Source organism: Rhinoraja longicauda, chromosome 2, assembly GCF_053455715.1.
Source record: "Rhinoraja longicauda isolate Sanriku21f chromosome 2, sRhiLon1.1, whole genome shotgun sequence".
In the NCBI taxonomy this organism is placed as follows: domain Eukaryota; kingdom Metazoa; phylum Chordata; class Chondrichthyes; order Rajiformes; family Arhynchobatidae; genus Rhinoraja; species Rhinoraja longicauda.
In genome coordinates, this window is record NC_135954.1 from 5,254,936 (window position 1) to 5,278,125 (window position 23,190).

A 23,190-nucleotide genomic window follows, 5' to 3' on the forward strand; every position below is an offset into this window, starting at 1 on the left:
CTGAGTTACTCCAGCTCTTCGTGTCTATCTTTGGTATAAACCAACATCTGCAGTACCTTTCTACCCACATAAAGTGGCTTTAACAGTTCAAAAATAATAGTGCATTTTAAACATGTGCTGCTGAGACATAGAAAATAGGTGCAGGAGTAGTCCATTCGGCCCTTCGAGCCTGCACCGCCATTCAATATGATCATGGCTGATCATCCAGCTCAGTAACCTGTACCTGCCTTCTCTCCATACCCCCTGATCCCTTTAGCCACAAGGGCCACATCTAACTCCCTCTTAAATATAGCCAATGAACTGGCCTCAACTACCTTCTGTGGCAGAGAATTCCAGACTCACCACTCTGTGAAAAAAAACGTTCTCATCTCGGTCCTAAAAGACTTCCCCCTTATCCTTAAGCTGTGACCCCTGGTTCTGGACTTCCCCAACATCGGGAACAATCTTCCCGCATCTAGCCTGTCCAACCCCTTAAGAATTTTATATGTTTCTATAAGATCCCCCCTCAGTCTTCTAAATTCCAGCGAGTATAAGCCTAGTCTATCCAGTCTTTCTTCATATGAAAGTCCTGCCATCCCAGGGATCAATCTGGTGAACCTTCTCTGTACTCCCTCTAAGGTTAGAATGTCTTTCCTCAGATTAGGAGACCAAAACTGTACACAATACTCCAGGTGCAGTCTCACCAAGGCCCTGTACAACTGCAGCAGAACCTCCCTGCTCCTATACTCAAATCCTCTTGCTATGAATGCTAACATAACCATTCGCTTTCTTCACTGCCTGCTGCACCTGCGCGCTTGCTTTCAATGACTGGTGCACCATGACACCCAGGTCACGTTGCATCTCCCCTTTTCCTAATTGGCCACCATTCAGGTAATACTCTGCTTTCCTGTTCTTGCCGCCAAAGTGGATAACCTCACATTTATCCACATTATATTGCATCTGCCATGCATTTGCCCACTCGCCTAATCTATCCAAGTCACTCTGCAGCCTCCTAGCATCCTCCTCGCAGCTAACACTGCCCCCCAGCTTCGTGTCATCCGCAAACTTAGAGATGTTGCATTCAATTCCCTCGTCCAAATCATTAATATATATTGTAAATAACTGGGGTCCCAGCACTGAGTCTTGCGGTACCCCACTAGTCACTGCCTGCCATTCCGAAAAGGACCCGTTTATTCCTACTCTTTGCTTCCTGTCCGCCAATCAATTCTCTATCCACCTCAACACTGAACCCTCAATACCGTGTGCTTTAAGTTTGTACACCAATCTCCTGTGTGGGACCTTGTCAAAGGCCTTCTGAAAGTCCAGATATAACACATCAACTGGTTCTCCCGTATCCACTCTACTAGTTTCTAGTCTACTAGAGACTACAGTTCAATAAGCAGTGGCTTCAGTTTAGTTTAGAGTTACAGCAGATTCCTTCGGCCCACACCGACCAGCAATCCCCGCACACTAAAGCTATCCTGCACGCACTAGGGACAATTTACATGTATACCAAGTCAAATAACCTACAAACATGCACGCCTTTGGAGCGTGGAAGGAAACCAGAGAAAACCCAGGCAGGAAACAGGAGAACGTACAAACTCCGTACAGACAGCACCCGTAGTAAGGATTGAACCCGGGTCTCTGGTGTTGTATGGCAGCAACTCTACCGCTATGCCGCCTCTGGTGTGGTGAGTATATACTGAGCCAGATCATGCTGGTGCCGACCTTTAAATGTAAACTTAACCGCATTAAGGGTTGAATCACGACTCGGGTTCGATCCTGACTACGGGTGCTGCACTGTAAGGAGTTTGTACGTTCTCCCCGTGACCTGCGTGGGTTTTCTCCGAGATCTTCGGTTTCCTCCCACACTCCAAAGACGTACAGGTATGTAGGTTAATTGGCTGGGTAAATGTAAAAATTGTCCCTAGTGGGTGTAGGATAGTGTTAATGTACGGGGATCGTTGGGCGGCACGGACTTGGTGGGCCGAAAAGGCCTGTTTCCGGCTGTATATATATGATATGATATACATGAAGGTGTATCTCATCTTGTACACACTTCGAAAAATTTCCATTTGCATGCAAAGAATGCAAAGACCAGCAATGAACCACTCCACAGTAGATTTAAATCTTTAATAGCTGATTAACTATGGTTCATACATTTGTTTATTGCAATAAAGTATTCACTCAAGCACTGCTTAAAAATGCAGAGTGTACAAAGTTTAAATTAAGACATTGCAGAATTTGACTAAGTATTTGGTTTAATATAAATAAAGTCATTACCACACAATGTGTTGATAGGTACTTAACACTGTTAATTTACAATGGTTAAAATGATGGACTGTGGAATGGGCTTCTCTGCATTTAAACAATGTTCTGGCTGGGTTGGTGGGCTGGGCAGGGCGGGGGGGGGGGGGAAATGACGAAGCAAAAACAGGTGAAGACTGGGAACAAAGACAACCTGGAGGGTCAGAAACACAGAGGCAGCAGGTTGCGATCTCCCGCTCTCCAGGACTGACGCTGCCTCTCAGCTGAGGAATGGAGTTTTACAATACTCTGCGAGAAAGGGGACAGACTTCACCCCCTCTCCATCCAATTGTACTTGAAAAAGATCCGTCAGATTACTCGATCCTGTCATTTTTTCGATGTGGACTGATGTGAAATGCTTTTAATTTTAAATCGATTTTTGCATTCAACATGCCCAGTGTTCACTGATCCACACAGACAACAGCAACATTTTCACATTTTGGTTTATCACAAAAGTTACATCTTAATAAAGTACAAAAAAACTAGTTTTTTTTTTTTGGTTTTAACCTGTAACTAAATACTTTTATTCACACATTCTCACTTCAATTAAAGCACTTCTTTTTTTTTTTTAAACTGTATTTTTAGCCAATTAGTTACCGTCCCAAATATTGATGCGCGAGTGACTGTGTCCAGAACAGACCTGTGTGTTTTAGTTTTCTCTTTCATCTGGAGCCTCCACAGGGCGTTAAGATGAAGATTAAACGTGACATGTGTGAGGACTCTAAATGGAAGCACAGTAATGTCCCACTGAAAACAGAGATACAGACTACACCGTCACAAATCCTCCAGACATTGATATAAAAAGAAATGCAAACACATGCCAACGAACTGTGCGTTTTGGTTAGAAAACAGCCGGACCATGCTGTAAAGTAGGAAGCAGACGTGGAGTGACAATGTAGAATCTGTCCCCAAGAAAAAGACGGCTGGAAATTAAAAGTCATTCTCTCCCCCCATCGAGTGGGCGTGGAGCCGAGTACGGTCACTAAATGTTAAGGCAGCTCCAGACTGAGACCGAGCTGTGCAAACACCTAGCTAGTGCAAATATTCCTCCGCCGTGGCAAACGCGCAGGAACCAATTCCCAAACGGGCCATCAACTCTAAACACTTGGAGGCCTGGCCGATCGCCAGGGCCAGTGGGGGCTGCTTTGGCAGGTTATGGGATTCTGTAATGCGGAGAACAAAAACACAAATTAGCTTCAAATTGCATGAAAACCCACGTGCGTGAAATCACGAGAGGAAACATTGGACGGAGTTGGGGAATCGAGGACCAGAGGACATAGGTTCAAGGTGAAGGGAAAAAGATTTAATAGGAATACATAGGAATCTTGCACTTAGAGGGTGGTGGGTGCATGGAACGAGCTGTCGGAGTTGGTAGTTGAGGCTGGGACTATCCCGACTTTTATGAAATAGTTAGACAAGTACATGGATAGGACAGGTTTGGAGGGATATGGACCAAACGTGGGCAGGGGGGGGGACTAATGCAATTGGGACATGTTGGCCGGTGTGGGCAAGTTGGGCAGAAAGGCCTGTTTCCACGCTGTATCACTCTATGACTCTAAGCATTACTTTGCAAACTATAAAGTCATGAAAGGCATGGATAAAGCGGACGTGGAGACGATGTTTCTACTAGTGGGTATTTATTCACAAAATGCTGGAGTAACTCAGCAGGTCAGGCAGCATCTCAGGAGAGAAGGAATGGGCGACGTTTCGGGTTGAGAGCCTTCTTCAGACGGAAGAAGGGTCTCGACCCGAAACGTCGCCCATTCCTTCTCTCCTGAGATGCTGCCCGACCTGCTGAGTTACTCCAGCATTTTGTGAATAAATACCTTCGATTTGTACCAGCATCTGCAGTTATTTTCTTATATTATTTCTACTAGTGGGAGAGTCTAGGACCATAATAAGTTCATATGTTCTCGGAGCAGAATGAGGCCATTCGGCCATTCAAGTCTACTCCGCCATTCAATCATGGCTGATCTATCTCTCCCTCTCAATCCCATTCTCCTGCCTTCTCCCCATAACCCCTGACACCCGTACCAATCAAGAATAATACCTTAACTCAATCATCCCCGGGATCATTCTTGTCAACCACCTCTGGACCCTCTCTAACGCCAGCCAGCCTTCCTCCAATATGGGGCTCAAAACTGCTCTCTGCATAACCCATGACCCCTGTATTAATCAAGAATTTATCAATCTCCATCTTAAAAATACCCATTCACTTGACCTCCACAACCTTCTGTGGCCAGAGCCTCAGAATAAAAGGATGCACCTTTAGAAGATGAGGAATTTCTTTAGTCAGAGGGTGGTGAATCTGTGAAATTCATTGCCACAGACAGCTGTGGAGGCCAAGTCATTAGGTATTTTTAAGGCACAGATGAACAAATTCTTGATTGGTATGGGAGTCAGGGGTTATGGGGAGAAGGCAGGAGAATGGAGTTGAGAGGGATAGATGGATCAGCCATGATTGAATGGCGGAGTAGACTTGATGGACCGAATGGCCTAATTCTGTTCTTAGAACATAGGAACATATTCAGTGAAACAGCAATTATGATAGTGTCTACAACGTTCCCAACTGCAAACAATCTTAGCAACTACCTCTAAATAGTCGCAGTGTGCCATCATTTTAAAAGCTAAAGGAACACAGTGTTCATTAAACTGAACATCAGCCCGCCCGGCAACAACAGTTTATGAAAAATAGACACAAAATGCTGGAGTAACACAGCAGGTCAGGGAGCATCTCTGGGGCAAATGGAACAGTGAACGGTGGGCATATTTTCTAATTGTGTTTTGCACTGATATTTCGTCTTGATTTTTGCACACAGCCTCTCTTTTCTCTGTCTTGTAGAATTATTTAAAACAATTACGGAGAAAAGGGATCTGTGATGTTTTGGGGCGGAACCCGAAACGTGACCTTTTTCCTTTAGTTCAGAGATGCTGCCTGAGTTACTCCAGCATTTTGCATCTAACGTCTTTGGAGTGTGGGGGGAAACCGGAGCACCCGGAGAAAACCCACGCAGGTCACGGGGAGAACGTGCAAACTCCATACAGACAGGATCAAACCCGGGTCTCTGGCGCTGTGAGGCAGCAACTCTACCGCTGCGCCACTGTGCCACCCACTTGATTTTGATCAAATGTTAAATGGTTATTAAACAATTATGGCAAAGTTACATATTGAGGTGTATCATTAACTTTTCTGAAGTACAGTTCTTGTTGAGATGAAAGTCTCAAGAGTCTAGAGCTTAATTGTCATATGTAGAGGAAATGGAACAATTAAATTCTTAGCTTCAGTGGAACCTCTAACCAAAGATCGGCCTGCAGGATATAGATTCATCTTTACTTAGGCCACATCGCCCAGCGATTACCCTTACACAAGTTCACAAGTTCTAGGAGTAGAATTAGACCAATCAACCAGAGTCCACTCTGCCATTCAATCATGGCTGATCTCTGCCTCCTAATCCCATTCTCCCGCCTTCTCCCCATAACCCTTGACACCCGTTCTAATCAAGAATTTGTCCATCACTGCCTTAAAAATACCCACTGACTTGGCCTCCACAGCCCTCTGTGGCAATGAGTTCCACAGATTCACCACCCTCTGACTAAAGAAGTTTCTCCTCACCTTTCTAAAAGAGCGCCCTTTAATTCTGAGATCGTGACCTCTGGTCTTCGACTCTCCCACATCCTCTCCACATCCACTCTATCCAGGCCTTTCATTATTCTGCAAGTTTCAATGAGGTCCCCCCTCATCCTTCTAAACTCCAGTGAGTACAGGCCCAGTGCCGACAAACGCTCATCATATGTTAACCCACTCATTCCTAGAATGATTCTCGTAAACCTCCTCTGGACCCTCTCCAGAGCCAGCACATCCTTCCTCAGATATGGGGCCCAAATTTGCTCACAGTACTCCAAATGTGGCCTGACCAGTGCCTTATAGAGCCTCAGCATTACATCTCTGTTTTTGTATTCCAGTCCTCTTGATATAAATGCGAGCATTGAATTTGCCTTCTTTACTACCTTAAGTAACCAAGGTTTTTTCACTACCTTACACAAACTGACACACACTAGGGACAATTTTACAACATGCCAAAGCTAATTAACCTACTTTTAGAAAGGAAATGAGGAGGAATTTCTCTAGTCAGAGGGCAGTGAATCTGCGGAATTCATTGCCACAGACGGCTGTGGAAGCCAAGTCTTTGGGAATAGACAAAAAGCTGGAGTAACTCAGCAGGACAGGCACCATCTCTGGAGAGAAGGAATGAGTGATGTTTCGGGTCAAGACCCTTCTTCAAATACTCCAGCATTTTGTGTCTATTTTGGTGTAAACCAGCACCTGCAGTTCCTTGCTACCCAAGTAATCAGGCAGACGGACAGATTCTTGATTAGTGCGCGTGTCAGGGGTTATGGAACGAAGGCAGAAGAATGGGGTTGAGGGGGAAAAACATATCAGCCATGATTGAATGGCGGTGTAGACTTGATGGGCCAAATAGACAATAGACAATAGGTGCAGGAGGAGGCCATTCGGCCCTTCGAGCCAGCACCGCCACTCAATGTGATCATGGCTGATCATTCTCAATCAGTACCCCGTTCCTGCCTTCTCCCCATACCCCCTGACTCCGCTATCCTTAAGAGCTCTACCTAGCTTTCTCTTGAATGCATTCAGAGAATTGGCCTCCGCTGCCTTCTGAGGCAGAGAATTCCACAGATTCACAACTCTCTGACTGAAAAAGTTTTTCCTCATCTCAGTTCTAAATGGCCTACCCCTTATTCTTAAACTGTGGCCCCTTGTTCTGGACTCCCCCAACATTGGGAAGATGTTTCCTGCCTCTATCGTGTCCAACCCCTTAATAATCTTATAGGTTTCGATAAGATCTCCTCTCATCCTTCTAAATTCCAGTGTAAATAACTTAATTCTGCTCCGATAACGTATGATCCCTGTGTATCTTGAATGTGGAGGGAAACCGGAGCTGGAGGACACCCATGTGGTCACGGGGAGAATGACCAAACTCCATACAGACAGCAACTCTACCGCTGCGCCACTGTTGAAATAGCAATCTCCCGTTGTATCAAATTAACCGCAGGGACAGGTTAAACACACATTTTTAGGTGCATTAGTCATGACAAACAGCTGTTTAAAATTGACTATGACATACTCACCTAATATAGCACTATTTAACGCCGAGCACACTGGTTCTCTCTGCACCACGTCGAGTTGATATCCTACTGGGCTGTTCCATGGGTCGGAATAAGCGAGCAAACTAAATGCATCCTGAATGGGGCAAAGATACATCATTAATGTAATCAGTGTGGGGCAGAAACACTACAGCAACACTGCCGCTGTGCCCTAGTCTGACATGCTGGGTATTTAGACAATAGACAAATGAAAAAAGATGCAGGAGACAACCATTTGGCCCTTCGAGCCAACACTGCCATTCATTGTGATCATGGCTGATCATCCACAATCAGTAACCCGTGCCTGCCTTCTCCCCATATCCCTTGATTCCACTAGCCCCTAGAGCTCTATCTACCTCTCTTTTAAATTCATCCAGTGAGTCGGCCTCCACTGCCCTCTGTGGCAGAGAATTCCACAAATTCACAACTCTCTGGGTGAAAAAGTTTCTTCTCACCTCAGTTTTAAATGGGCTCCCCTTTATTCTTAGACTGTGTGGCCCCTGGTTCTGGACTCCCCCAACATTGGGAACATTTTTCCTGCATCTAGCTTGTCTAGTCCTTTTATGATTTTATACGTCTTTATAAGATCCCCCTCTCATCCAGAACAAGGGGTCACAGTTTAAGGATAAGGGGGAAGTCTTTTAGGATCGAGATGAGAAAGTGTTTTTTCACACAGAGAGTGGTGAATCTGTGGAATTCTCTGCCACAGAAGGTAGTTGAGGCCAGTTCATTGGCTATATTTAAGAGGGAGTTAGATGTGGCCCTTGTGGCTAAAGGGATCAGGGGGTATGGAGAGAAGGCAGGTACGGGATACTGAGTTGGATGATCAGCCATGATCATATTGAATGGCGATGCAGGCTCGAAGGGCCGAATGGCGTACTCCTGCACCTATTTTCTATGTTTCTATCCTTCTGAACTCCAGTGAATTCAAGCCCAGTCTTTCCAATGCTTCCTCATGTGACAGTCCCACCATCCCGGGGATTAACCTGGTGAACCGATTCATGGGTCATGAGGAACTGGACAATAGGTGCAGGAGTAGGCCATTCGGCCCTTCGAGCCAGCACCACCATTCAATGTGATCATGGCTGATCATTCACAATCAGTACCCCGTTCCTGCCTTCTCCCCATACCCCCTGACTCCGCTATCCTTTAGAGCTCTATCTAGCTCTCTCTTGAATGCATTCAGAGAATAGACAACTGTCCTGAGTTGCTGAAGTTGAGATCAAACAGACCGAAGGGGGCCGTTTCCGTGCTGCAACCCCAGACTTTGGAATCAAGGAGATGGACTCGGCTTGTACTCGCTGGAATTTAGAAGATTGAGGGGGGATCTTATAAAAACGTACAAAATCCTTAAGGGGTTGGACAGGCTAGATGCAGGAAGATTGTTCCCGATGTTGGGGAAGTCCAGAACAAGGGGTCACAGTTTAAGGATAAGGGGGAAGTCTTTTAGGACCGAGATGAGAACTTTTTTTTTCACACAGAGAGCGGTGAATCTGTGGAATTCTCTGCCACATAAGGTAGTTGAGGCCAGTTCATTGGCTATATTTAAGAGGGAGTTAGATGTGGCCCTTGTGGCTAAAGGGATCAGGGGGTATGGAGAGAAGGCAGGTACGGGATACTGAGTTGGATGATCAGCCATGATCATATTGAATGGCGGTGCAGGCTCGAAGGGCCGAATGGCCTACTCCTGCACCTATTTTCTATGTTTCTATTAGATCTTCATTTCCGGTGATCTGATCCCCCCCCCCCCCCCCCCGTCTCCGCACCACGCACTGATTCTCACAACTCTGGTACCTGCAGCATTTTTTTATTGACGGTGCTTTTGCCACATTCTCTCCTCAGCTGCTCGCTGACAGTCTGCAGCTCCCGCCCGAAGTGAATCATGCGCTCAATGGCTGCCTGGCTGCCTCCACAAAGCTGGCGTCGCGACTGACTCAGGTCTATCTCTGTTGAAAGTCCACGGGTTAAAAAACAGGTCAGAGAGATTGTTATAAGTGTACCTCGCTCATGGTACACGCGACAACAAACTGGACTGAACTGAAGACAAGCATCCCATTAACATCAGACGGCAGTCAGAGTTTGAAGTTTAGGGCTTCGTTTGGAGCAGCGGTAGAGTTATATAAGAAGATAACTGCAGATGCTGGTACAAATCGAAGGTTTTTATTCACAAAATGCTGGAGTAACTCAGCAGGTCAGGCAGCATCTCGGGAGAGAAGGAATGGGTGACGTTTCGGGTCGAGACCCTTCTTCAGACTGTGGTAGAGTTGCTGCCTTCCAGCGCCAGAGACCCGGGCTCCATGTGTTAGGGAGGGAGAGATAGATCAGCCATGATGAAATGGCGGAGTAGACTTGACGGGCCGAATGGCCTAATTCTACTCCTATTCCTTATGATCCTGACTACGGGTGTTGTCTGTACGGAGTTTGTGATCTGCGTGCGTTTTCTCCGGGTGTTCCGGTTTCCTCCCACACTCCAAAGGCGTACAGATTTGTAGGTTAATTGGCTTCAGTGAATTGTAAATCGCCCATTGTGTCTAGGATGCAAAAGTGTGATAACATTGAACTTTTGAACAGGTGATTATGAACACGGTTGGTGTGGACTCGGTGGGCCAAAGGGCGTGTTTCCACACTGTATCTCTAAACAAATCTGTACTTAGTCGTACTTAGGCGGACACACAATGCTGGTGTAACTCAGCGGGACAGGCAGCATCTCTGGAGAGAAGGAATGGGTGACATCTCGGGACGAGACCCTTCTTCCTGATTTAGTTGTGCTTATCTGTACACTGCAGACCAGCGCGACTGGATTTAAGCTGACAAGTTAGCACGCAACAAAAGCTTTTCACTGTACACACGACAGTAAACTAGACTCAAACTAAACTATGAAAAACACTTGTTTTTGAGCCAAATAAAAATGTACATCCTCCTTTGCACAGGTAATGTTAGAAAATGTACATCCTCCTTGCACAGGTAATGTTAGAAAATTCTGATTCTCAGGCAGTTCACAAATGTCATAAAAAGCGCAAATGGAAACAAATAAAACATGATGGATCTACAAAGTCCAGTTCATCTTCAAAGGAGGGGAAGATGAACATCTTGGGTGTTGACCTTTAAAGATCAGACATGATCTAAATATCTCGGCGTCTTTACTGAATAAAATGTTGATATTCATACCCATTTCTGCGTCATTTACATCCACATCATGAACGCGTTTTCCACTGCCGTTAAGGAAACCGTTTGATGAAGAGTCCACCCCATTGGTATAGTGCTCAGTTTCCATGTCTATGTCGTTACTGCAGAACAAGGGGCAGAATATCAACATTTGCAATATGCATCCCTGCCTCTTAAAATCTGTCCAGCAAAGTTTAAAATCAATAACAAACATTGAGTGCAAAGCACATTTTCAAAATCACTCCATCAACATCTTTCCCCAAAAAATAACATGGTGCCCAATACTGGACAATGTGCTGGAGGAGTAACTCAGCGGGTCAGGCAGCATCTGTGGAGAACACGGATAGGTGACTTTTCACAGAGTGCTGGAGTAACTCAGCGGGTCAGGCAACATCTCTGTGGAATTCTTTGCCTCAGAAGGCAGTGGAGGCCAATTCTCTGGATGCTTTCAAGAGAGAGGTAGATAGAGCTCTTAAAGATATCGGAGTCAGGGGGTATGGGGAGAAGGCAGGAACGGGGTACTGATTGTGAATGATCAGCCATGATCACAATGAATGGCAGTGCTGGTTTAAAGGGCCGAATGGCCTCCTCCTGCACCTATTGTCTATTATCTCCGGAGAACATGGATAGGTGACGTTTCACAGAGTGCTGGTGTAACTCAGCGGGTCAGGCAGCATCTCTGGAGAACATGGCTAGGTGACTTTTCGGGTTGGGACCCTTCTTCAGAGCAAGTCGTGGATTAGTCATGGACGCGGGTGACTGGTGGGGAGTATTCTACCCTGGAGTACAGTGGTGCAGCAGGCAGTGATGTGCCTCGCTGTTCCAGTGACCTAGGTCCCACCCCAACCCCCTCAGTGCTGTCTGTGTGGAGTCTGCGCGTAACTCACGGGGCCTGTAGGTTTCCTTTCATTTCTCCCATTTTCTCCACATCCCAAAGCCATCGCAATAGGTTGGTTAATCGGCTACTCTAGTTTATCCCAAGTTTGCTGTGCGTAGGAGAATCAGAGGAAGTTTAGAGACATGTCCAAGAGTCCAGAGTGGAAACAAGGTGCGGGAAGATTGTTCCCGATGTTGGGGAAGTCCAGAACTAGGGGTCACAGCTTAAGGATAAGGGGGAAGTCTTTTAGGACCGAGATGAGAAAACATTTCTTCACACAGAGAGTGGTGAGTCTGTGGAATTCTCTGCCACAGAAGGTAGTTGAGGCCAGTTCATTGGCTATATTTAAGAGGGAGTTAGATGTGGCCCTTGTGGCTAAAGGGATCAGGGGGTATGGAGAGAAGGCAGATACAGGTTACTGAGCTGGATGATCAGCCATGATCATATTGAATGGCGGTGCAGGCTCGAAGGGCCGAATGGCCTACTCCTGCACCTATTTTCTATGTTTCTATATTTCTAAGGTCCTTCGGCCCAACTTGCCCACACTGACCGGCATGTCCCACCTGCCTGCGTTTGGCCCTCTAAACCTGTCCTTTCCATGTACCTGTCCAAATGTTTCTTAAACGTTGCGATACCTACCTACCTCAACTACCTCCTCCAGCAGCTCGCTCCATACATCCACCCCACTTTGTGTAAAAAAGTTACCCTTCGGGTTTCTATTAAATGTCCCCCCTACTCTGGGCAAGAGATTGTGCGTTTACCCAATTTACCCCTCTCATGATTTTGTCTGCCTCTACAAGATCACCCAGAATCCCAGCCTGCACAACCTATCCTTGCAGCTCGGGCCCTTGAGTCCTGGCAACATCTTCATAAATCTCCTCTGCGCGCTTTGCAGCTTGACAACATCTTTTCTATAGCACGGTGCACAGAACTGAACGCAAAACTCCGAATGCGGCCTCACCAACGTCTTACATAACTTGCACCATGACCTCCCAACCTCTGTACTCGATACTCTGACTGATGGCCAATGCGCCAGAAGCCTTTTTGACCACCAGTTGACCTGCAGTGCCACTTTCAATGAAACTATGTTCCTGCACTCCTCGATCCCTCTGCTCCACAACACTCTCCAGAGCCCTGCTATTCAATGTGTGGAATGGGAGGGAACACGGTGAAGGAGGTGGTGGGGAAATGGGGTAGCCCTAGAGGGCCAATGGTTGACGATGGGCCGAATGTCCTCTTGTGCCACATGGAAAACAATGGGAGAAACCTGCAGATCTCAATTCTGCTTAACACCTTCATTAACGCTGCAATTAAATTCACACGGCAACTAGTTTTAGTGTACGTTAGAAAGGCACAGTCTTGATTCAGCACTTGCGTTTAACTATCCTTGAACATTAAACTTGAACAGCAACAAAACAAGAGGGAGGAAAATCTTTCAAGGAAATGTCCAAACGAGTTAGCTGAAGATGCAGCTGAGAATAGAATTGAAAGTAAACGGAAACACTTACTTGTCTTTGCTACAAGTGTTTGATTGCTGAGATCTTGTAGCATTTATACTGTTCAATTCTGGAGTACTTAAACACGAGATTGGATGCTTATTGTGACTACTGGATTGATGGCCTTTATTGGATATTAAACCGTTGCTACAATTATTTTCATAACCTGTCAAAAGATAGAAGACATCACTCTTTTAGTCTTTCCCCACTCATTATTCCATTATTATATATTAGGTCGATGGCACAAAGTACTGGAGACAGAAGTAAAGTAAACACGGTAGCGCAGCGGTAGAGTTGCTGCTTTACAGCGAATGCAGCGCCGGAGACTCAGGTTCGATCCTGACTACGGGTGCTATACTGTAAGGAGTTTGTACGTTCTCCCCGTGACCTGCGTGGGTTTTCTCCGAGATCTTCGGTTTCCTCCCACACTCCAAAGACGTACTTGTAGGCTAATTGACTGGGTAAATGTAAAAATTGTCCCTAGTGTGTGTAGGATAGTGTTAGTGTGCGGGGATCACTGGCCGGCGCGGACTCGGTGGGCCGAAGGGCCTGTTTCCGCGCTGTATCTGAAATATAAAATAATATGAAATATGATAAGTAAATGTTATTCCCCCTCTCTCTCTCAATGTCAACATAACTAAAGAGATGATGGTGGACTACAGGAGACAGCGGGGGAGTGGACACCTCCACATCCACATCGGTGATGCTGAGGTTGAAAGGGTCAGCAGCTTTAAGTTCCTCGGTGTGCACATCACTGAGGACCTTTCCTGGACATTGCACACGGACACAATAACAAAGAAGGCCCGCCAGCGGCTCTTTTTCCTGAGACGACTGAGGAAGTTTGGCATGAACGCCAGCATCCTCACAAACCTCTACAGATGCACCATCGAGAGCCTGCTGACGGACTGCATTACAGTCTGGTACGGGGACTGTTCTGCCCACAGCCACAAATCACTAGAGAGGGTTAGTGGTGAAGATGGCACAGCACATCACTGGCAACTGTCTCCCGGCCACTCAGGACATTTTCTACCGGTGGTGCCTGCGGAAGGCACGCAGCATCATCAAGGACCACAGCCACCCAGCACGCAGGCTGTTCTCCTTGTTACCGTCAGGCAGACGATACAGGAGTATGGCTGCACGTACCACCAGACTTAAGAACAGTTTCTACCATCAGGCCATCAGGCCTCTGAACTCAAACCCATTTCACATCATGTATGTCGATTATTTTTAATATTGTCTTTTTACCTATTTTTAATATTGTCTTTTTACCTCACTAATGTCATTTTTAAAATCTTATTTATCCTTGGAATATTACTGCTGAGGTGACCCGTTGTCTTGTCAAATACATTTCATTGTACCGTTGACCCTGTGCCAACCTACATATGACAAATAAAATGTATTATTATATTCCCTTTATTATGTATCACCGAGTGACAGCCTTGCCACCAGCCTGTCTCATCCCTTTCTTCTTTTATTTGTTTTTAGTTTGTTTAATTTGTATGTTTTAGTGTATCTTTATGTGGGGGGTGGGGGAAACTTTTTTATCTCTTCCCTCGATGGAGATGCGACTTTTTCCCGTATCGTATCTCCGTCCGCACTGCGGCCTAACATCGTGGAGCTGGCGGTCCCTTTGTTAGGGATCGACTTCGGGAGCTCCGACCGCAGGAGCTTCGACTGGCACAATCGCGGGAGCCTCGATCGCCCCGGTGTGGGGGCTTCGACCGCCAACTGCGGGAGCCTCGATCACCCCGACTGCGAAAGTTTCGATCGCCCCGACCGCGGGAGGAAAAGAGAAAGAAGGTACAAGTTATTGGCCTTCCGTCACAGTGGGGAATGTGAGGTCGCAGAAAACCAAGATGGCCGTGCTGCCTGCGCTGGTGGGGACTCAGAGGGAGTGCCGTGAGTGCAGTGATCTCGGTGTTTGCGGGGACGTGGCTCCATGTGGACATCCCGGAGTCTGGTGCGAGTGCGAACGGCTTTCTGACTGATTGGGCAGACAGGAACTGCGGAGAGAGTGGCAGCGGTCGGTACATCTCTGGTCGCGTGTGCGTGTGTGTGTGTAGCAGACATTGAACTGATGGCTGTGGGTCTCCGCTGGTGCTGTGTGCCCTGGGGATTCTCACACGCAACACGCTGTGGTAGCTGTTAATGTGTAATCTTTATGTAGTTTTGTACCTTGTTGATTTTTTGGTATGACTGTGTGGTAAATCAAATTTCACTGTACCTCGGTACACGTGACAATAAAGGACCATTGACCACTGAACCATGTATCTGTACACTTCATTATTAGAATGATGAAAGGCTTGGATAGAGTGGACGTGGAGAGGATGTTTCCACTAGTGGGAGAGTCTAGGACCAGAGGACAAAGCCTCAGAATTAAAGGACGTACTTTATGGAAGGAGATGAGGAGGAATTTCTTTAGTCAGACGGTGGTGAATCTGTGGAATTCTTTGCCACTGAAGGCTGTGGAGGCCAAGTCAGTGGATATTTCCAAGGCAGAGAACGATAGATTCTTGATTAGTACGGGTGTCGGAGGTTATGGGGAGAAGGCAGGAGACTTGAGGGTGAGGGGGAGAGATAGATCAGCCGTGATTGAATGACGGAGAAGATTTGATGGGCCGAATTCTACTCCTGTTCCTTATGACATGATTATCTCAGCATCTTAGGCACAAGTTGCAACAGAACAAGACGTGGAATATAAAGGAAGGAATTGCTGCGTGATTGAAACCAGCGATGCCAATGGAAGCATTCCCACTACAGCGCCACCACCAGCAACATCTCAGTCCCTTCAACTCAACTACCATCTGCACCTCACGCTGTCTCGGCAAGGCCAGCAGCAAAATCAAGGACCAGTCTCACCCCGGCCACTCCCTCTTCCCCCCTCTCCCTTCGGCAAGAGGTTCAGAAGTGTGAAAACGCACACCTCCATTGGGAACATGTTTCCTGCCTCTAATGTGTCCAATTCCTTAATAATCTTATATGTTTCAATAAGATCCCCTCTCATCCTTCTAAATTCCAGTGTATACAAGCCTAGTCGCTCCAGTCTTTCAACATATGACAGTCCCGCCATTCCGGGAATTAACCTAGTAAACCTACGCTGCACGCCCTCAATAGCAAGAATGTCCTTCCTCAAATTTGGAGACCAAAACTGCACACAGTACTCCAGGTGCGGTCTCACTAGGGGCCAGTACAACTGCAGAAGGACCTCTTTGCTCCTATATCCGAAACGTCGAAGGGTCGACTCCTGCACCCATCCTTCTAAATTCCAGTGACCACCAGTTTCCACCCGCCTGCATATAAAGTGCATTTGGTCCATGAAAAAAAATTCTATGAAAGGCAGAGGAATCTTGCCCCAGCTTGTTGAGATGCTGAAGAATCACCTTTACTCCTCCTTGGAGGGAAAGGAGTTTTATTTCCCACAGGAATGGCGGAAAACTACAAATGTACAAGGATCTCTCCGCAACTAAAAAAGGAGACACGGTTGACACAACCTACACTATTGTTCCACTTTTGCCCGGAGCTGCAGACTCCCAGTGATACGCAATCAGATTCCATCGCAATGTATTCATCTTAACTGTGAACGGTGAGGTTGCCAAAATACCTCAGGAATATTGTCTGGGCAGAACCAGACTTAGTGATCCTTCCAGAGATTCAGTTCACAAACTCTAGTCAGAATTGTAAAATATTTAATCATGATGACACAGAGTCATAAGAGTCTTGCAGTGCGGAAACAGGCCCTTTCGGCCCACCGGGTCCGCGCCGACCAGCGATCCCCGCACATTAACACTACCCTACACCCACTCGGGACAATTTTTATATTTATACCAAGCCAATTAACCGACAAGCCTGTACATCTTTGGAGTGTGGGATGAAACCAAATATCTCGGAGAAAACCACGCAGGTCACGGGGGGAACGTACAAACTCTGTACAGACAGCGCCCGTAGTCGGGGTCGAACCCGGGTCTCCGGCGCTGCATTCGCTGTGAGGCAGCAACTCTACCGCTGCGCCACCGTGACTGCGTTTGGCCCATATATCCCTCTAAACCTGCCCCATCCATGTACCTGTCTAAGTGTTTCTTAAATGTCATGATAGTCCCTGCCTCGACTACCTCCTCTGGGGTAATAAGGGCCAAAGGCAGGCAGGTGCGACAACTATAGATGGGGCCTGTTGGTCGTTGTGCGCAAGTATGGCCGAAGGGCCTGCTTTCACACGGTACGACTGACTGATTTTGGATAGTGTAAGAAAATAACTGCAGATGCTGGTACAAATCGAAGGTATCTAATCACAAAATGCTGGAGGAAATCAGGTCAGGCAGCATCTCAGGTCGAGACCCGAAACGTCACCCATTCCTTCTCTCCCGAGATGCTGCCTGACCTGCTGAGTTACTCCAGCATTTTGTGAATAAATAGACTGATTTTGGATAGTCAAGGCGGCATTGTGCATGGGGAAATTGCATTTTAAGATTTGAGAGCGTTTTTTTGAAGAGATCACCATGAGAAACACCAAGCGCTGGGCTAAGAACTCCCCCACCAGCCTCTCCTTCTCACTCAACAAACAGCCAGCAATGGGGGGGCCTGCTTCCTTTATCATCGTTACTTTTTTTTGCATATCTTTCATTCATTGTTCTTTATCTCTCTAAATCATCGTCTTTATCTCTCCTCTCCCTTATCCCTAAACTAGTCTGAAGAAGGGTCTCGACCCGAAACGTCACCCATTCCTTCTCTCCAGAGACGCTGCCTGTCCCGCTGAGTTACTCCAGCATTTTGTGTCCATCTCGCAGGGCTGTGGGTGTTGGATATGTGGGCTTTATCAAAAGCCTTAGACAAGATCCTGCAGGTCGGCTTGTCCAGAAGAGAGATCATAGGGGGCCCACAGTGAACCAAAGATAGACACAAAATGCTGGAGTAACTCAGGGGAGGGGAGGGGAGGAATGGGTGCAAACCCAGGTAGATCAGATGGTTGTGTGGAGAGGGGGGGGGGGGGGTGGTTGTACCTAACTAAATTTCATGCATTCATTGTTTATACTGTTGGGGTGTCAGCTAGATTCAAAGGTGATCGTGGAGATTGAAGACCTGTGAACAGTGTATGCCACAGGGATCTGTGATGGGTCCACTGTTGCTTGCCATCTACATTAGCAAAGATAGAACACAAAATGCTGGAGTAACTCAGCGGGGACAACCAGTATCTCTGGAGAGAAGGAATGGGTGACGTTTCGGGTCGAGACCCTTCTTCGGACTCTCTCGACCCGAAACGTCACCCATTCCTTCTCTCCAGAGATGTTGCCTGACCCGCTGAGTTACTCCAGCGTTTTGTGTCTATCTTTGGTTCAGACCAGCATCCTTCATACATATCCATGTTAGCAATATAGATGGCAACACTGCTAATATGGTGAGTAAATTTGATCATTTGTTAAGGTACATGGATAGCAAAGTTTTAGAGGGATGCAAGTCAAACGCAGGCAAGTGGGACTAACTCTGTACTCTGCATCTTTCTCTTTGCTCTGTCTATTGTATGCGAGTTCGACCTGATTGTATTATCTGATCTAGCAGGCAAAACGATCGTTTTCTCTGGAGTATCGGAGGTTGAGGGGAGACCTAATATAAAAGTGTATAAAAGCGTGGTGAATCTGCGGAATTCATCGCCACAGACGGCTGTGAAGGCCAAAGTCAATGGATATTTTTAAAGGTGGAGATTAACAGATTCTTGATTAGTACAGGTGCCAGGGGTTATGGACAGGAGAATGGGGTTGAGGGGGAAAGATTGATCAGCCATGATTGAATGGTGGAGTAGACTTGATGTGCCGAATGGCCTAATTCTGCTCCTAGAACTTATGAACCGTATAAAGTTCTGAGGCATAGTTATACAGTCAGAACCTTTTCGCCAGGGTGAAAATGTCAAAGACAAGAGGGCATAGATTTAAAATGAGGGGGGCAAAGTTTAAAGTTTTGTTTTAAGCTGGTGGCAGAGGCAGATACGAGAGAGATTTAAGAGCCTTTTAGATCAGCATGTGATCGAGAGGGAATAGAGGGATACGTATACGTGCAAGCAGACAGTGGTGCAGCAGTAGAGTTGCTGCCTCACAGCGCCAGAGGATGGATTCAATCCTGACTGCCAGGTGCTGTCTGTATGGAGTTTGTACGCTCTCCCTGTGACTGCGTGGGTTTTCCCCGGGCGCTCCAGGTTCCTCCACACATTCCAAAGACCTACGGGTTTGTCGGTTAACTTGGCTTGGCTAAAAATGGTAAATTGTCGCTAGTTTGTAGGATAGTGCGCGGGGATCGCTGGTCGGCGCGGACTCAGTGGGCTGAAGGGCTTGTTTCCGCTCAGTTTCTCTAAACTAAACTAGTTGATCTTGGCGTCATGTCTAGCAGACGTTGTTGACTGAAGTGCCTGTTCATTGTTCTGTTCTGCGCCAATTATTCCCAATTATCCAATTATCTGGGACTCTTTGACCTAGTGGTAACCTTAGAGAGTTTTACAAAATCGTGAGGCACAGATAACAAATGGCTGCAGTCTTTCTCCCCCAGGGTGGAGGAGCTGAGAACTAGAGGGAATAGGTAGACACAAAATGCTGGAGTAACTTAGCAGGACTGGCAGCATCTCCGGACAGAACGAATGGGTGACGTTTCGGGTGGAAACCCTTCTTCAGACTGCCTCAGTCTGAAGAAGGGTCTTGACCCGAAACATCACCCATTCCTTCTCTCCAGAGATGCTGCCTGTCCTGCTGAGTTACCCCAGCATTTTGTGTCTATCTTTGGTGTAAACTAGCATCTGCAGTTCCTTCCTACACATAGTGAGAATAGGCTTAGGGTGAGAGACGGCAGGAGAAGAGAAAAGACATTCTGGCCTTCCATCAGGAGGTGGTGACTGGAGGAGACTCACTATGATGGATGTTTCTTTTTGTTTGGATTGTGTGTGTTATTGCTTATTTTTATTGGTCTTATTGTTGGACTGTGGGTAATTTTTCATTTCACTGCATATTTATGTGTGTGTGACAAATAAATTGACTATTGACTATTGAGAGGAGAGATTTAAAAGAAACCTGAGGGACAGTTTCTACAGAGGGTGATGCATATTTAGAACAAGCTGGCAGGAAATTGTGCAGGCAGGTAAAATTGGAGACATTTACAAGATATTTAGACTGCTATATGGATTGGAAAGGATCAGAGGAATTATGGGTCAAATACAGGCACGAGGTGACAAGCTCAATTATCTCCCCTTTCTTGATCTCTCTATCTCCATCACAGGGGGCAGACTATTGACTGACGTCTACTACAAACCTATTGACTCCCACAGTTATTTGGACTACACTTTCTCCCACCTTGCCTTCCGCAAAGACGCTATTCCCGTACTCTCAATTTCTCTATCTCTGCCAAATCTACTCCCAAGACGAGGCTTTCCATTCTTGGACATCCGAGATGTCCTCGTTCTTTAGATGGCTCCCCTCCCCCGCGTCTGCTCTGTGTCTCGCAGTTCTGCTCTCCCTCCCCCTCCCCCCAGATGGAACAAGGATAGAGTTCCCCACGTCCTCACCTCTCACCCCCACCAGCCTCCTCATCCAACACTTCGCCCGCCGACAGCTCCGTCACCTCCAGCATGATCCCACCACCAGCTGCATCTTCTAGTCTCCATCCCTTTCCGTCTTTTGCCGAGACCCTTATCCTCTGCAACTCCTGGGTTCGCTCATCCCTTCCCACCCCTTTCCCAGGTACTTTCCCCAGCAACTGCAGGAGATCCAACCCCTGTCCCGAAACGTCCTCCCTCACCTCAATCGAGGGACCCCAGCAGTCCTTCCAGGTGAGATCGAGGTTCACGTGCGCCTCCTCTAACCTCATCCACTGCATTTGGTGTTCCCGATGCACTCTCCTGTACATCAGCGAGACCAAGCATAGACTCAGTGACCATTTCAACGGACACTTGCAATCAGTCCACAACGGCCTGCTGAACCTCCTGATTGATAACCATCCTGTGGAGGCCAATTCTCTGAATGCATTCAAGTGAGAGCTGGATAGAGCTCTTAAGGATAGGGGAGTCAGGGGGTATGGGGAGAAGGCAGGAACGGGGTACTGATTGAGAATGATCAGCCATGATCACATTGAATGGCGGTGCTGGCTCAAAGGGCCGAATGGCCTCCTCCTGCATCTATTGTCTATTGTCTAACTCCCCTTCCCACGCTGACCTTTGTGTCCTGGGCCTCCTCCAGTGCCAGGGGGAGGCCCAGTGCAAATTGCAGGAACAGCACTTCATATTCTGCTTGGGCAGCTTACACCCCAACAGTATAAACAATGAATGCATGAAATTTAGTTAGTTACAACTATCCCCCCCCCCCTCCACACAACCATCCTATCTGTCCTACCTGGGTTTGCACCCATTCCTCCCCTTCCCAGTCCACCTACATTCCTTCTTCAAGCTTTAAAACTGAGATGCAAAAAAAACTTATTCACCCTGAGTTGTGAATTTGTGGAATTCTCTGCCCCAGAAGGCAGTGGAGGCCAATTCACTGGATGATTTAAAAAGAGAGTTAGATAGAGCTCTAAGGGCTAATGGAATCAAGGGTTGTGGGGAGAAGGCAGGCACGGGTTACTGATTGTGGATGATCAGCCATGATCACAATGAATGGCGGTGCTGGCTCGAAGGGCCAAATGGCCTCCTCCTGCACCTATTTTCTATGTTTCTATGTTTGTAATTCACAGCTCTACAATCCTTTCGTCTTGCATCTTCTGCCTTTTCATCTCTGGCTTTTGTCCAGACATCGGCCTATCGAACACACCCCCCCCCCTCTTGTCTGTGTTCATCTATTATCTGCCACACTTTGTGCTGCCTCTAGTCTCTCCCAGCTTCCTTCTACCCTCCCTCCCAACCAACCCCCACTACATAAGTCTGAAGAAGGGTCCCAACCCAAAATGCCACCTATGAATTTAGAAGATTGAGGGGGAATCTTCTAGAAACGTACAAAATTCTTAAGGGGTTGGACAGGCTAGATGCAGGAAGATTGTTCCCGATGTTGGGGAAGTCCAGAACAAGGGGTCACAGTTTAAGGATAAGGGGGAAGTCTTTTAGGACCGAGATGAGAACTTTTTTTTCCACACAGAGAGTGGTGAATCTGTGGAATTCTCTGCCACAGAGGGTAGTTGAGGCCAGTTCATTGGCTATATTTAAGGGGGAGTTAGATGTGGCCCTTGTGGCTAAAGGGATCAGGGGGTATGGAGAGAAGGCAGATACGGGATACTGAGTTGGATGATCAGCCATGATCATATTGAATGGCGGTGCAGGCTCGAAGGGCCGAAGGGCCGAAAGGCCTACTCCTGCACCTATTTTCTATGTTTCTATGTTTCTATGAATGTTCTCCAGAGAGGCTGCCTGGCCCACCAATTTACTCCAGCACTTTTCTGTAAACCAGCATCTGCAATTCCTCACTTCTACAACTGTAAGATCTGGTCGGCACAGACCAGAGTTGGACCAACAGGCTTGTTTCTGTGCGGTGTGTTTCCATGACTAACTGATTTCATGCCCAGAAGACTATTTCAAAAGGCACATTTAACAGATTGTGCGAATGCAGGTCAGAAAATGGGAGATTCCTGTTTTTGTTTTTGACTCATTTGCTTTGCTATTTGCCAGCATCATGTGCTCCAGCAGTCCCATGATATACATTTGGAGAGCACACATATACCACGCAGAATGACCATTGGCACTCTCAACCTAGATTCACAGGTGAACTAACTGACAGTAATGCGTCTGCAATGTTTGGCAGCAAAAACATTTGCATTAAAAAAATCATTGTCTTAAAAAGTCCATTCACTCAGACGCAAGACATTGGGGCGGCACGGCGACGCAGCAGGTAGAGCTGCTGCCTCTCAGCGCCAAAGACCCGTGTTCAATCCTGACCTCGGCTGCTGTCTGTGTGGAGTTTGCACCTTCTCCCCGTGACTGCGTGGGCTTCCTCATGCTGCTCCGGTTTCCTCCCACATCTCACGCCTGTGTGGGCTTGCAGGTTAATTGCTGCAATCTCTGTAAGCTGCCCAGAGTGTGTCGAAAGTGGATGGGAAAGTGGGATCGGACACACTTAGTGATCAATGGGTCAGCGTGGACTCGGTGGGCCGAAGGGCCTGTTCCCATGCTGTAAATCTAAACTACACTAGAAAGTTCAAACAAATTAAGTTCATAGGTTCTAGTCGCCCATCAGGCTGACTCTGCCATTCAAT

At 47.0% G+C, this 23,190-nt stretch overlaps 1 protein-coding gene across 1 annotated transcript in view; it reads right to left on the reverse strand.

The window, feature by feature from the left end:
- Window positions 1-2,121: 2,121 nt before the first annotated feature.
- The window catches only part of ranbp9 (RAN binding protein 9), a 93,356-nt gene continuing 72,287 nt past the window's right edge, over window positions 2,122-23,190 (reverse strand). The window contains exons 10-14 of the mRNA XM_078414398.1: window positions 13,000-13,153; window positions 10,618-10,736; window positions 9,244-9,395; window positions 7,435-7,546; window positions 2,122-3,449 (exon numbers count right to left, since the gene is read on the reverse strand). Coding sequence (XP_078270524.1) covers window positions 3,319-3,449; window positions 7,435-7,546; window positions 9,244-9,395; window positions 10,618-10,736; window positions 13,000-13,153 — 668 coding nt within the window. The 3' untranslated portion in view covers window positions 2,122-3,318. The remainder of the gene's footprint in view (window positions 3,450-7,434; window positions 7,547-9,243; window positions 9,396-10,617; window positions 10,737-12,999; window positions 13,154-23,190) is intronic.